This window comes from Dromiciops gliroides, chromosome 3 (assembly GCF_019393635.1).
Source record: "Dromiciops gliroides isolate mDroGli1 chromosome 3, mDroGli1.pri, whole genome shotgun sequence".
NCBI lineage: Eukaryota > Metazoa > Chordata > Mammalia > Microbiotheria > Microbiotheriidae > Dromiciops > Dromiciops gliroides.
In genome coordinates, this window is record NC_057863.1 from 266,246,546 (window position 1) to 266,260,171 (window position 13,626).

General features: G+C 36.0%; 1 protein-coding gene across 4 annotated transcripts in view; it reads left to right on the forward strand.

Annotated features, from left to right (window-relative positions):
• Nucleotides 1-13,626, forward strand: part of TRAPPC10 (trafficking protein particle complex subunit 10) — a 106,925-nt gene that overhangs the window by 72,999 nt on the left and 20,300 nt on the right. For 3 of the 4 annotated variants that reach the window (XM_043994621.1, XM_043994623.1, XM_043994624.1), the window contains exons 15-19: nucleotides 2,070-2,211; nucleotides 6,778-6,936; nucleotides 7,949-8,178; nucleotides 10,206-10,306; nucleotides 12,766-12,892. In XM_043994621.1, the coding sequence (XP_043850556.1) occupies nucleotides 2,070-2,211; nucleotides 6,778-6,936; nucleotides 7,949-8,178; nucleotides 10,206-10,306; nucleotides 12,766-12,892 (759 nt within the window). The remainder of the gene's footprint in view (nucleotides 1-2,069; nucleotides 2,212-6,777; nucleotides 6,937-7,948; nucleotides 8,179-10,205; nucleotides 10,307-12,765; nucleotides 12,893-13,626) is intronic. The other variant, XM_043994622.1, reaches the window with a different exon arrangement.

The window sequence follows — 13,626 nt, forward strand, 5'->3', positions numbered from 1 at the left end:
TTTATTCATAAGTGCCATTTATCCTAAAAGATTTCTATTATTTGTCAGCCAGATTGGAGATTTTGACAACTGTCTTAGTTACCCATTGTATTGCAATGTAGTAATATATCAAGGTTGCTCTGAGTCAAGAATTATATGGAGGGGCAGCTAGGTGGCACAGTGGATAAAGCACTGACCCTAGATTCAGGAGTACCTGAGTTCAAATCCGGCCTCAGACACTTGACACTTACTAGCTGTGTGACCCTGGGCAAGTCACTTAACCCCCATTGCCCTGCCCAAAAAAATAATAATTATTATTATATGGAGATATTTATATGTGTATACATAAACTGTAGATTTTAGAACGGGATGGGACTTGAGATTTAAATTTTAAGTTAGGATTCTAGAGGCCCAATCCCTTCATTTTACAGATGGGAAAATGTAGATCCAGGACACTCACCTCATAGGTGTCGGATGGCAGAGCCTGAATATTGAAAACCAATCCTCCAGATCTCATGTTCTTTGCATTACGCCATGCAACCACTCAGGATTGCCCAACCTTGCTTTTCCTGCTCGTTAAGGGGTCTTCCAGTTATTCCAAGAATGTTACTAATTTTTTTTAAATTAAATATCTCTTATTCGATTTAATATGTGATAACAACACTTAGGTGAAATACAAAAACCAGTATGATGTTACATTTTCTAAAAAGGGGGAAATTAGTGTTTTGGTAACATAGGTACAAAAAAATACCGTATTGGTTGTCAGAGAAACCATTCAGAAATCAATCAATCAATGAACATTTGTTGAACACCTACTACTTAACAGATGTTGTGTACCCATGTATTTCTTTGACTCATTGAGTCTCAATTTGCTTTCCAGTTTTAAAGTAGGTTTTGAATATTATTACTGAATGTTTCTTTATGTTCTCCAAGAATAAATCCATTATAAATGTTTATAAATTAAAAATGGAATTCCTGAAATCCTAAAATCCGAATACACAGTAAAATCTGCTCAGATTACCTTAAATCTAAGGCATTCTCAGTCACCATGGAGCACTAGAGTTGGAGTCAGAATACCAGGATTACAGTTTTGGATCAAGATTTATTAGCTATGTGCTCATGGGCATTGTTTAACTTTCTAAGCTAATGAGCCACAATTTCCTAAACTCTAAGAAGAATTAAAATAGTATTACCTAGTTTACAGAGTTGTTTTGAAGAATGTACTTTATTAACTGTAAAGCACTATCTAAATGCTTGCCTGCATATAAGTGCTCTTGTTTAGGAGGACAAACAGGCTGGTAATGGGGCTGACATCCAAAAATTCTGGCTGTGCCACTGGATACTTATGTGACCTTTGGAAGGTCATTTAACCTCTTTGGGACTCAGTTTCCTCATCTATAAGAGATTTGGATTCTGGTCACTCTGGGCTCTAAATCTGTGATCTAATATTACTCAAGGAAATAGGAATTATTGGGGGCAGCTAGGTGGCTCAGTGGATAGAGTATCAGCCCTGGATTCAAGAGGACCTGAGTTCAAATCCAGCGTCAGACACTTGACACTTACTAGCTGTGTGACCCTGGACAAGCCATTCAACCCTCATTGCCCCCCCCCCCCAAAAAAAAAAAGGAAGAAAAGAAACTAGGAATTATTGACCTGGAGAAGAAAAGATTTGCATGGAACTTGATAATTGCCTTCAATAAAGCTGTCTCATGGAAGGAGGATTATTCTTATATTCTACTTGACCCCAAAGGACAAAATAATAAGTAATGAGAAATTGAAGAGAGGCAGATTGAGTCTCTATGTAAGGAAAAACATTCTAATGTCCTAAAGTTTATAGGTTGCCTCAGTAAGTTCCCCCTCCCTTTGAAGTCTTTAAGAAAGGTTACGTGACTACTTAAAAGATACATATCCAGAGATTCTTGTTCAGGAATGGGTTGGACTAGATGACATCAGGGGTACCTTCCAACTCAGAATCTGTGTGTGCATCTGTGTGTCTGTATGCGTTCACAAATGCACACACATAAAAATTATTAAAGTCATAATTTAGAAATTGTTACAGCTTCTCAAATCATGCATCATTTCTACTTTAGGCTAAAGAACCTGGAACATATACTCTCAGGCAGATGTGCACCTCAGTGGGCCAAGTGCAATTTGTTCTTCCTCATATTTATCCCATAGTGCAGTATGATGTCTACTCTCAGGACCCTCAGCTAAAGGTGGAACCATTGACTGGTAAGAATACTTAGATATCTAATAATTTTTAGCATGGAGATGAGGTGAAAGAAGGGAGATAGTTATAAAAGAAACCTAAAATGTATTTTTTTGATCTTTGGAGTTTCCTGGTTTTTTTCTCTTGCCTTTATGCATTTGACAGTATAGCTTGAATAGTTTGAAGCATGGGTTGACCAGGAAACTAAATGTCTCTCCTTTCTTTTTTCTTCCTTTTTTTGGGGGGGTGGGGGGGCAGTGGGGGTTAAGTGACTTGCCCAGGGTCATACAGCTAGTAAGTGTCAAGTGTCTGAGGTCGGATTTGAACTCGGGTCCTCCTGACTCCAGGACACTGTGCCATCTAGCTGCCCCCTAAATGTCTTTCCTATCTTGCTGAACTGCATTTCCTATAAATGGTAATGGCAGTGATTGATAAAAACTGCATGTGAGTATGTGTATTATGCATGGTACACACACGTATATAAAGGCATGCCTACATGTCTGCCTACATAAATGATATGCATCTTATAGCCAAAGACTATGCTAGTCAGTGTCCAGGGGAAGGACAGTAAATAGATTTGTGTATTCTCCTTCTTTACAATGAAAATGCTTAAATTATTTCCTTATCTCCATTAGTGACTGTTATAGATATAGCTGGTGCTCTCTAATTGAAATGTAGACTTAACCCTCATTGCCCTACAAAAAAAAAAAAAAGGTGTATCCATAGCACTGTAATGAAACAAGTTATATCAACTCAATAAATATTTAAACCAAAAGAGAAATTACAATTCATCGATACCTTTTCATCCCATGACATCCCATAAATCCTCCAAAGAGTTTATACCCCAAATACTGGGAATCTCCTGTATCATGTTATTGTGTGCGTATTATTGCAGTGTTCAAGCTTTTTATTTCTCCTATATAACCAAACCATTTCTCTTTCTGGTCCTAATTTATACTGCTGCTTAAATTTAAGTTGTCATTGGTAAGATGCTACAACATATTTATTCCCACTATACATCTCTAAGTTGTCCTTTGAATAATATGCAGTTTTATGGGGCAGCTAGGTGGCGCAGTGGATAAAGCACCGGCCCTGGAGTCAGGAGTACCTGAGTTCAAATCCGGCCTTGGACACTTAACACTTACTAGCTGTGTGACCCTGGGCAAGTCACTTAACCCCAATTGCCTCACTAAAAAAAAACAAACAAATAAAAAATAATATGCAGTTTTTATTCTTTGGAGATTGTAGTATTCCATATAGCAGTATCATCTGCATGATGTCACACAGACATCATTAGAAAAGCATTGGTGTTAAAAAAATGTGACATCATTTCAAGAAGTTTGGTATCATTAACCACATTGTACAGTTTGCCAAATGAAATTCAGCCTGTTTTTTGTCTTGGATCATTGTATTGTTGAGAATGTCAAGTCATTTCACAGTTCTTCATCAAATAAAATCGCTGTCTCTGTACACAATGTTCTCTTGGTTCTGCTCACTTCACTATATATCACTTCATACATGTCTTTCCAGACCTTTCTGAAGTCATCCTGCTTGTCATTTCTTATAGTACAATAATACTCTATCACCATATACCCACAGTTTGTTTAGCCATTCCCCAATTAATGAGCATTCCTTTGATTTCCAATTCTTGGCCACCACAAAAAGAGCTGCTATAAATATTTTTGTAGAAGTAGGTCTTTTTCTCTTTTTGGGGATGTCTTTGGGATATAAACCTAGCAGTGGTGTTGCTGGATCAAAGGGTATGCACTGTTCTATAGCCCTTTGGGCATAGTTCCAAATTGAGCTCCAGAATGGATGGATCCCGTTTACAACTCTACCAACAGTGGATTAGTGTCCCAGTTTTCCCATATCCCCTCCAGTATCCTATATTTCCCTTTTTTGTTATATTTACCACTCTGATAGGTGTGAGGTAATACCTCAGAGTTGTTTTAATTTGCATTTCTCTGATCAGTAGTGATCTAGAGCATTTTTTCATATGATTATAGATAGCTTTGATTTCTTTGTCTGAAAACTGCCTGTTCATCTCCTTTGACCGTTTATCAATTGGGGAATGATTTGTATTTTTATAAATTTGACTCAGGTGGCACAGTGGATAGAGTACCGGCCCTGGAGTCAGGAGGACCTGAATTCAAATCCAGCCTCAGACACTTAACACTTACTAGCTGTGTGACCCTGGGCAAGTCACTTAACCCCAATTGTCTCACTAAAAAGAAAAAAGAAAAATGAGCCCTTTATCAGAGATACTTATTTCAAAAATTCTTTCCCAGTTTTCTGCTTTCCTTATAATCTTAGTTACATTAGTTTTGTTTGTCCAAAAACTTTTTAATTTTATATAATCAAAATTATCTATTTTGTATTGTTCTCTGTATCTTCTTTGGTCCTAAATTCTTCCTCTGTCCATAAATCTAACAGGTAAACTATTCTGTGATCTCTTAATTTGCTTATCTCATATGATTTTAATATATACACAAGAATCCCCTTGTCATAGAAGAACCTTTAGGTTACGTTTTGTTTTAAGTCAACAGTTTTTTATAGATGATCAATTAGTGGGATTTTTTTTTTCTCTTCATTTTAAATAGTGTGACAGTGAAGACATCTGTTACAGAATATTATTTCTAAAGTCTATATGTTCTCTTCTCATATTTTCATCAGGATTAGAGATAGGGGCTGATTCTGTGATTTCATTGGCATAGGAAACTCCCTCTACTGATGAAGGTTGTAAATTGTATGGACTTATAGAGTTGCCTAGGAAACTGAGAGGTTAAATGACCTGCCCATGGTCATGTGGGCAGTATGTGACAAAGGCGAGACTTGAACCCAGATATTCTGTCACTAGAGCCATTTCCCTTTCTACTGTGTCACACTACCTCTCTTCATCAAAGTTACTTGCCATATGTATCATGTTCACAAATGTGTAAAAAGAGGAAAGGGTTGGTGATTAAGTAACTTCCCAATAGCCCTTTTTAAAAAATTAGTGATACTGTGACTTTTTTCCCCAATTATTTCGTATCTATACTTTTGTCAGGTATAAGAATTTATCCCTCGGCCCCTTCCAGATTGATACCACCAAGATATCCTCTGTGACCCAACTTTTTCCAGTCCAGTTTCTTTAATTGTCTTTGTTTCTTTTGTCTTCCTTTTAGTTTCATCTTTAAGTACTCCAGGGATAACCTGCCTTAATTCAGTTTCATGCTAGACTTTCTGCAAACTTCTTTTCTCTACCACTGATCAACATATTCCACACAGGTGGAGAAAAATATATTGTAATTATTTACATTTCTTCCTTTGTTAATTTCTCTCATTTTAAATTAAAAATCAAAACTGTTTTTCCTATGTAATTTTCTTAGCCATCCCCCTTTTTTCCCTCTACTTTTAATCTGCAGAAGTTCCTTAAAACTTTTAAAGGACATCAGTCACTTTCTCAGCTTATTACTCTTTTGGAAATGTTTTCTTCTTTTTTATGCTTAAGTAGACCAAGGGCTGTATTTCAGGATCTGCGGTCAGCACCAGGCTGATTTCAGAGAGAACCTGTCAATGTTGTGGTGTTGGACTTAGGAGTTAAGAGGTCTAGGTTGAAATATGATATATGTCAATAAGTAGTTTATGTGGCCTTGTATGTATTATGCTTCCTCTGAGCTTCAGTTTCCTCTTGTGTGAAACAGAGATTGAATGAGATGATCTCTAAAGTCCCATCCAGTCAAGAGACTGGAATGATTCTAGAGATCATACCAAGTTGTTAGTACAAACCACTGTTAGTAAATAATCTCTCTTTTGCCCCTGCTCAGATGCCTTTTACCCTACTTTCCACTGAATGTCTTCTGCTTTCTCTGAAGCAGAAGCTCCCCAATGCTATTCTGATCTCAGAGAAAGAACTGATACATGTATTGAGTAATTTTACATATATGTAACTATTTGTGTCTAATGGTAGCCATCTCTACAGTGGGGTGAGGCCAGGAAGATAAAAGGGGGGGGAATGAAATTTATATGATAACTATATATTTAAAAGCAGTAGCAAGTTGTATTATAATAGATCTTCAGTTTCATATTCAACTTTTTTTATATTCCCATTCCTTTCCTTTCCTCTCAGTTTCTTTTTCATAGGAAGTTGTTGGCTTACATAAACCAGTAATTTCATCTTCTCAGTCTCCAGCAAAACCCTTTACTTCAGGGTTTTTCCATTCTAAGTAAAAGATGGTACCAGCTGTCAGATGCTTATATTCATTGACTGCCTAATCCTCCTCGCTCCCTTTCACAGAGATGGGAGGAGGGAGGGCTGAAAGAAGAGAAATGTGTGAATTAAATGTATTGCTACTTAGGAAATTAATACTTGCTAATTTGCTTATGTTTTAATCCAGAAATAAATATGGCTCTGTAAAAATAGGCCTTCTTTTTCTCATCAGATCTGTTTTGCATAAAAATTAGTGTAGCCTATAATCAGTGTTGTTACCCAGCGTATTCCTTTTCATAGAAATCTCATTTTAAAGGTATGGACTAAATATAGGGACAGATTAAATTCAAACTGATACAATGATTGGATTTTGTTTTGTGGGTTTTTTTTTTCTTTCCAGATAGCCTTTTGGCTGGTATTCCTCAAAAAGTCAAGTTTACTGTCACTACTGGCTATTATACAATAAAAAATGGGGACAGTCTACAGCTCAGCAATGCAGATGCAATGCTTATTCTATTCCATGCAGAAAACAGAGCAATAATCTATTCTAACACCAGAGGTAAGCATTCAACAGCCACATCATAGACCAGTGTAATGTAGTGATTTCCACTTTAAAGAAAACAGCACAACTATCTTCTAGTTGTTGTTTAAGACATGTAATATTATTTTATCTTCTCATTCCCATCAAATGATTGTGGATTGCGGTCTTGTACTGCAGATTTATTATCTGCAACATTTATTTATCTGTTTATTAACCAGATCAAGATAGGTTATCCTATGTTTTATAGCCTCCATACATTATTCCATATACTAGAATGGTACAATATATATCTATTTGTTTAGCTAACCCCCCCAAAAATACCTACAAAAAGTTACAAAACCAGCCTTTATAGCCTATGTCATATATGAAAATATGCTCACAAAGTAAATATACTGAAAAGATCTCTAGTTATTGTATACTTCAAAGGGGATTGAGAGAGAGAAGAAGAAAAGCATTTATTTGCTGTTTGCTGGTAGAGTGTAATTTTGTTGCATCAGAGTGGTATATGAAATAGCTAGGGAATCACTGCCAGTGGTCCCCAGGGGCTGAGTGGACACCTTGAAAATTCTTTCTTACATGTCACCTTTCTTATTAAGGTTGGGAAAACTAAGAATGCCACTTTGTGATTATGTAGCACCTTTTGACTTAACAAAATTCTCTCAGACATTCTTATTTGATTCTCTTGACTCTGTCATGGCATGATAGAAACAGATGCCTAAGACAGGAAGATGATGCGCTCCCCATTTCACAGCTAATTACTGCCAAACTCAGACCAGGACATAGGTCTGTTTCTTTTCCATGCCACCCATTTGTTTGTCTGTCTGTTTGTTTGTTTAACGTGGTATTTGCCTCTCATCCTCCTGCCTCCATTTGCACTTTTTCCTTGATCCTCCTGTACAGACTTTACTTCCCCTAGAAATAGATGTTGTCTTGAACATGAGTTGTATCCCTACTGCATTGTCTGATAATATGAGAAAAAAGAAATTAAGGAAGAGGAATGATTTTGAAACTGCATTTTGTGTCATTTTAGAGAAATCTTCAGAAGCATCACTCATGATTCAGTCCTCAGAGAAAGTCACCAGCGTCAGTTTGCCAATGGCTCCTGCATATCACATGATTGAATTTGAATTGGAGGTTCTTTCTTTACCTTCCGTACCAACAACTTCAGGAGACAGTGACAAACAAGGGAATAAAGAACCTCATAGGAAAAATAAGGAGAAACAGAAAGCTACCAACTGCATGGTTACTCTAGACCAAAAAGTAAGATGTGTGGGGGGGTTTTAGCATATATTTTTTTATATTTAAATATGTTACAGTACTGAAAACATTAGAAATTAAAATGATTACCGTTCCCATTAAGCAATTAAATTGCGTAAGTACTCAAAGTCCAAAAGATTACTTCAATAAAAGTCAAAGATACAGAGGCTTTATTGATACCATCAACATTGAATGAGTTTTTCCACTTATTTCTGTTACTCTCCAACCTTTAGTCAAGGGAATACATTGAGAACCCACTTGCCAGAGACAAAATGAGTACAAACTCAGGGGGAAGCAGTTCTGCAAGAGGAATAACATTTGCGGGCAGCTAGGTGGTGCAGTGGATAGAGCACTGGCCCTGGATTCAGGAGGACCTGAGTTCAAATCCCGCCTCAGATGCTTGACACTTACTAGCTGTGTGACCCTGGGCAAGTCACTTAACCCCCATTGCCCCGCAAAACCAAAAAAAAAAAAAAAGAGGAATAACATTTGCAAAGGATTCAATTTATGCCTAATCAGAACTATCACTTTCAAGTAATTTGCGTGACAGTGGCCTTTCTATACTAATATTGAACTGACAGACAGATATTATCTTGTATGTTTTAGTTTTGTCTGTTGAAAACTCAAAGGTGATGAAGGAATCTACATCAGGACATAATTTTTCCTTGATACTTATTATTAACTATTTGGTCAAGCACATTTTGATCACTGACTCAGGAGTTAGAGAACATAGGTTCAAATCTGGCCTCTGATACTACCTGTGTGACCTTAGGCAAGTCACTTAACCTCCCTGGGCCTCAATTTCTTCATCAGTAAAATAAGAGGGTCAGATTAGTTAACGGCCTCTGAGGTCTCTTCCAGCCCTAGGTAATCCCTAAAATTGGGAATGATGTTTGATTCAATGTAGAGTCTTCTTAACATAGTACAAGTCTGAAGTTTCTAGATCTGAACACATGCCAGCTATCATTACTGAGTTCAGCCTATAAGTTAGTGGTATTTCTTAGGGTGTACATTTTTTTTTTCATTCAGTAAACCCTTTTCTGGGGTATGATTTTTGTCCTAGGATTGCCCATATGCATGTAAATATGCTATTTGCAGTCATGGTTCTTTGGAGCAGTGCCAACACTGAAATGCAGGCAACAAAGCAATAGAAGAAAAAGATAAGAATTAAGATTTTTAATGTATATTTTATACACTATTACATATTACATTGTGTGTATGTATGTATATATATAGTATATAAAATGTACATAATTGTTTCAAACCAAATGTAGTCAGCAGGACAATTTTCTCCCTGAATGGGTTTCTGTTACTTGAAGGAAATGTGGCTAAAGAAGATCTTCCCATTTTCTCATATCTCTTAGACCTCAGCTTACATATATGGTCTCTTTGCCCCAAAATTCTAAAATAATTGGTGGGTTCAATAAGTGTGGCTGTTTGGTGTCATGTAGACTCAACACTTGGATGATAGACTAATTTTCAGATTGATTTGGTGTGATTTGGGCCCAGCCTAACAAAATGACTTCTGATTGTCATCTACTGCTCATTTTTTTAAAAATTATTTTTGTATTATGTATTCATAAGCAATGATTGCTAATAAATAGGCTACTGTAGTTACCTAGTAGTAGTAGTAGCAACAAGGTCCCTTTCACTGGCCATACATAAACATAAGTCACTAGCTATGGTTACTCTCTCCATTGGTGACACAAAAATAAGTACTTTCCATGAAACCAAGTATCCACAACCACTAATCCATATTTTTGTGTATTGGTAAGAGATCTTGCTGCTACTTGGTGACTACAACAGATTCTCATTGGTGACACAGACTATTTTAGCAAATTTCATTATGTATTTTACTTGTATACGAATCTGACTGTGGGCTCCCTTTTTTGGTGGCTTTGTTTGCTTCTTTTATCCATCATTCAGAAGGATGGTATTTGCAGTCATAAAAACTAAGGGGGTTGGAGACTAGGGGCTATGTTTTTTAAAGTCACATGAGTACCATGAATGTAATTTTTTCCCCCTTTTAGGTGTCTATTGATTGTCCATGGTCAATTTACTCCACTATTATTGCATTAACATTCAATATACCTTTTAAGGCCACCCATTCTTTGCTGTCAGCCGGAAAACGGTAATTAAATATTAATGATTTATTTCTTTTCCCAAAATGTCTGAAGTGGAGACACTATTTTTCCAGGCTTAATTGTAGTAAAGAGGGAGGGGAGGAATGGGGCCTTATTTTTTTTAATTATCATAAAGAAGAATAATTTTATAGAATCTTAATCATTGAAACTGTTGAGGAAGATACCAGAAAATATTAGGTTTCCCTGTGTTTGTAGGAATTGATTTGAAAAGTAGTTCTTAGCCAATATTTTTGTTTGTTTCAAAAGGTATTTTGGTTTCTTTGTATTTTAATTTCAACAGTTGCTTGAATTTGGAAGCTTTAGTATAGATGCTTTCGTTCCCAAAATTCCTTCATTTTACCTTGTTTCTTGAGCAAAAAACAAAGTAAAATAAAGCTTCCATTAAATCTAAAACAAAAAAAAACCATAGACTCAAAGATTTAGAAGTAAAAGGCCTCTGAGATCATGTGGTCCAATCCCCTTTTTTTTACAGATGAGGAAACTGAGGCCCAGAGAGGTGAAGTAACTCACTAATGGTAGTAAGTGATTAAACCAGGGCTTTGAATCTATGTCCCCTGATTCTTAATTCTTTCTACCTACTACAGCCGTTCCCATCGTGGCCACCATCTTCTGGACACATTTGTTTATAAATGTCTCTCATAAAAATATGGTGCTCAGAACTGAACATAAAATTCTAGATATGTCAAATATTTATTTCAGGCAAAATTCCATCATTAAGTTTATAATTCCAAACAATCACCTTCTTATAGTTGTCATACTTTTATACCTTTTTTTGTTCACTTTTTGGAAAAGTGGTAATGATAGGTACTCCTAGTTACAGAAAACTCAGGTAAGAGTAATGAACTGTAAAAGAAGATACCACATTTCTGTGTGCTCTTCCTGAAAGATTTTATGAAGCGAGTTAACGGAGGCTGTTAAAACTGTGCCTTATCAGCTGATGAAGAGATCTTAAATCTCTTAAGGTGCACACAAATCACCTTAGAAACCAGGACTGTTTACCTTATTATATTAGAGGACTAAAAAGTTTTTCTAAACTACAAAATATGTCAAATGAGGCCAATCAATTAACTTTTTCATGTGTTTTTTACTTTTGTAAGTACAATAATACAGAAATAAATGATAGCTGCTCATATCTATGTAATATGTGATGGCCACACATTGGTCTTTTTAGGGCCAGATGTATCCTTTGATTTTACTCAAAAGAAAATATGCTACACCTACCTGGTTACTTGTGCGAACCTGAATCAGAGTTTTTGGCCTGTGTTGGAGCCTATTATGCTCATTTGAATTACAGCTTAAAGGACCCTTGGAGGTCATGGAGGAAACGGAAGGCCAGAAGGGTGGCGTGATTTGTCTAAGGTATCACACAATTAGTGGTAAAGTCACAGTTCAGATCGAGGTCCTCTAAATCTAAGCCCAAGGTTCCTTCTGTTACATTAAGCTACTTCTCATGAAAATAGAAACTTTTTTTTAAAAAAATCTTCAAAGACCTAGTCATCTAAGTTGTTAATTCCATAGAACAGATCTTAATACTAACCATTTTACAATAAATATTGAAATTTTTGTTTTTTCTTACCTTTCATAGTTCTTTCTTATTACATAACTGCCATCACCCTACCTTTCTAGCCTTTTCCCATATCTTCCATCCCAACTTAAAATAGACTACTTTCTGTCTCCTGCCTTTGTTCAAATTGTTTTCTTTGCCAGTAATGCCCTCTCTCCCTATCTTCACTTTTTGAATTCTTATTCTTACTCAAAGTCCAAATCAAATGCAACCCCCCCTCCCAGAAGCCTTTCCTCGTCTGCAAATTGAAAGTGACCCTCTCTCTCACAGACCTCATGTTAGCACTTTGTCTTATAACCTTGTCATAACCCCACAATATACTATAAGCTCTTTGATGTCAGGACTAAGTTTTAGCTAAACCTTATATCTCTGCCTAGTACCTAATAGAGTGCTCTGCACACAGTAGGTACTTAATAAATATTTTATTCATTTTGAAAATTAAATTGAGATCTTGGTTCCTCAGTGAATCCTTAAAATTTGAAGAGAATTCACTTTGTCTTCTAGTATAGTTCATTGGAATACTTTTTAACTCTGACTTGTGAGGTTTTGGTATGATAATACAAATTGTTGGTATGGTGGAGGAAGCAGGGAAATGGGAAGGATATTTTATGTTCTGTTTTAGAAGATACCAAAATATCTTATTTAGAAAAGTTGGCTCTTACTAGCATAGTTCTACATTACATAAAAATTGAGGAAAAGGTACTAATATAGCATCTTTTTGGCCAGTGCTATCTTACTCAGAGCATTTTGTAAAACTTATATGAATGATATGTTGTTATTACTTGATCCTTAGTTCTTCTTAGCAAGACAGATATAAAGGTCTTTAACTTTGTGAACATTTTAGTTTTCCTTTTTGCTCATTTTTTTCCTTTTCTGTTTCAGGAAATATATTCAAGTTTGTGTCCAGAATTTATCAGAACTTGACTTCCAGCTATCAGATAGTAACCTTATAGATACTGGTGATAGCCCGGACCTACAATTAATTCCGTTAAACACTAAGTGCCAGCAGGTAAACTTTTTCTCAAACTCTGCTTTTGTTTGTCAGCCAAATAATCAGGGTGAGGCTGAAGTATTTAAAGTTGTATGATCTGACTTTGCACTGCCCTGCAACTTTGGATAAGTCATTTAGCCTCTCCATTTCCTGATCACTAAATAAGGAATGTTACTACTTCTACTACCTACCATCTATCTTACAAAACTGTTTTAAGGAGTGTTTTGTCCATTGTAAAGTACTACCTACATCAGCATGAATCACCAGTCCTCCTGTGGTGCCTTTGATTATTAAAGTGCTAGTTCCATGAGAGGCATTCTATGAATGTTTGTTCATTTTGAAATAACACAAATGAAGAAAAAATCTTATTAGTGAGTGATTTTAAATAGTCAAACTAGTTACTATAGCTTCCTGTATTTTACCTAACATGCTATATCTGCATGGTTGTATTTCATTTTGTTGCCTTTCTGTATTGTGAAATAAGAACAGCATGAAAATCATTACCTAGATCTCTTAATATCAGTTTATATTTATTATATAAGTGCTATCTACGTGGGTATTTTCATTACATGATATAGTTTGGAGTGTCTTTACTCTCTAGCTTGAATGGACTAGAGTTAGAATAGCTGGTTATATGAGAAATGACATTTTATATATTAGAATAGTTTTGTCAGAGAAACTTGTGTGTATCCACACTGCCTGGCTGCATTCAACCTTGCTTCTGCTGATCATTTCTCTGTGTTTTTAGCGTA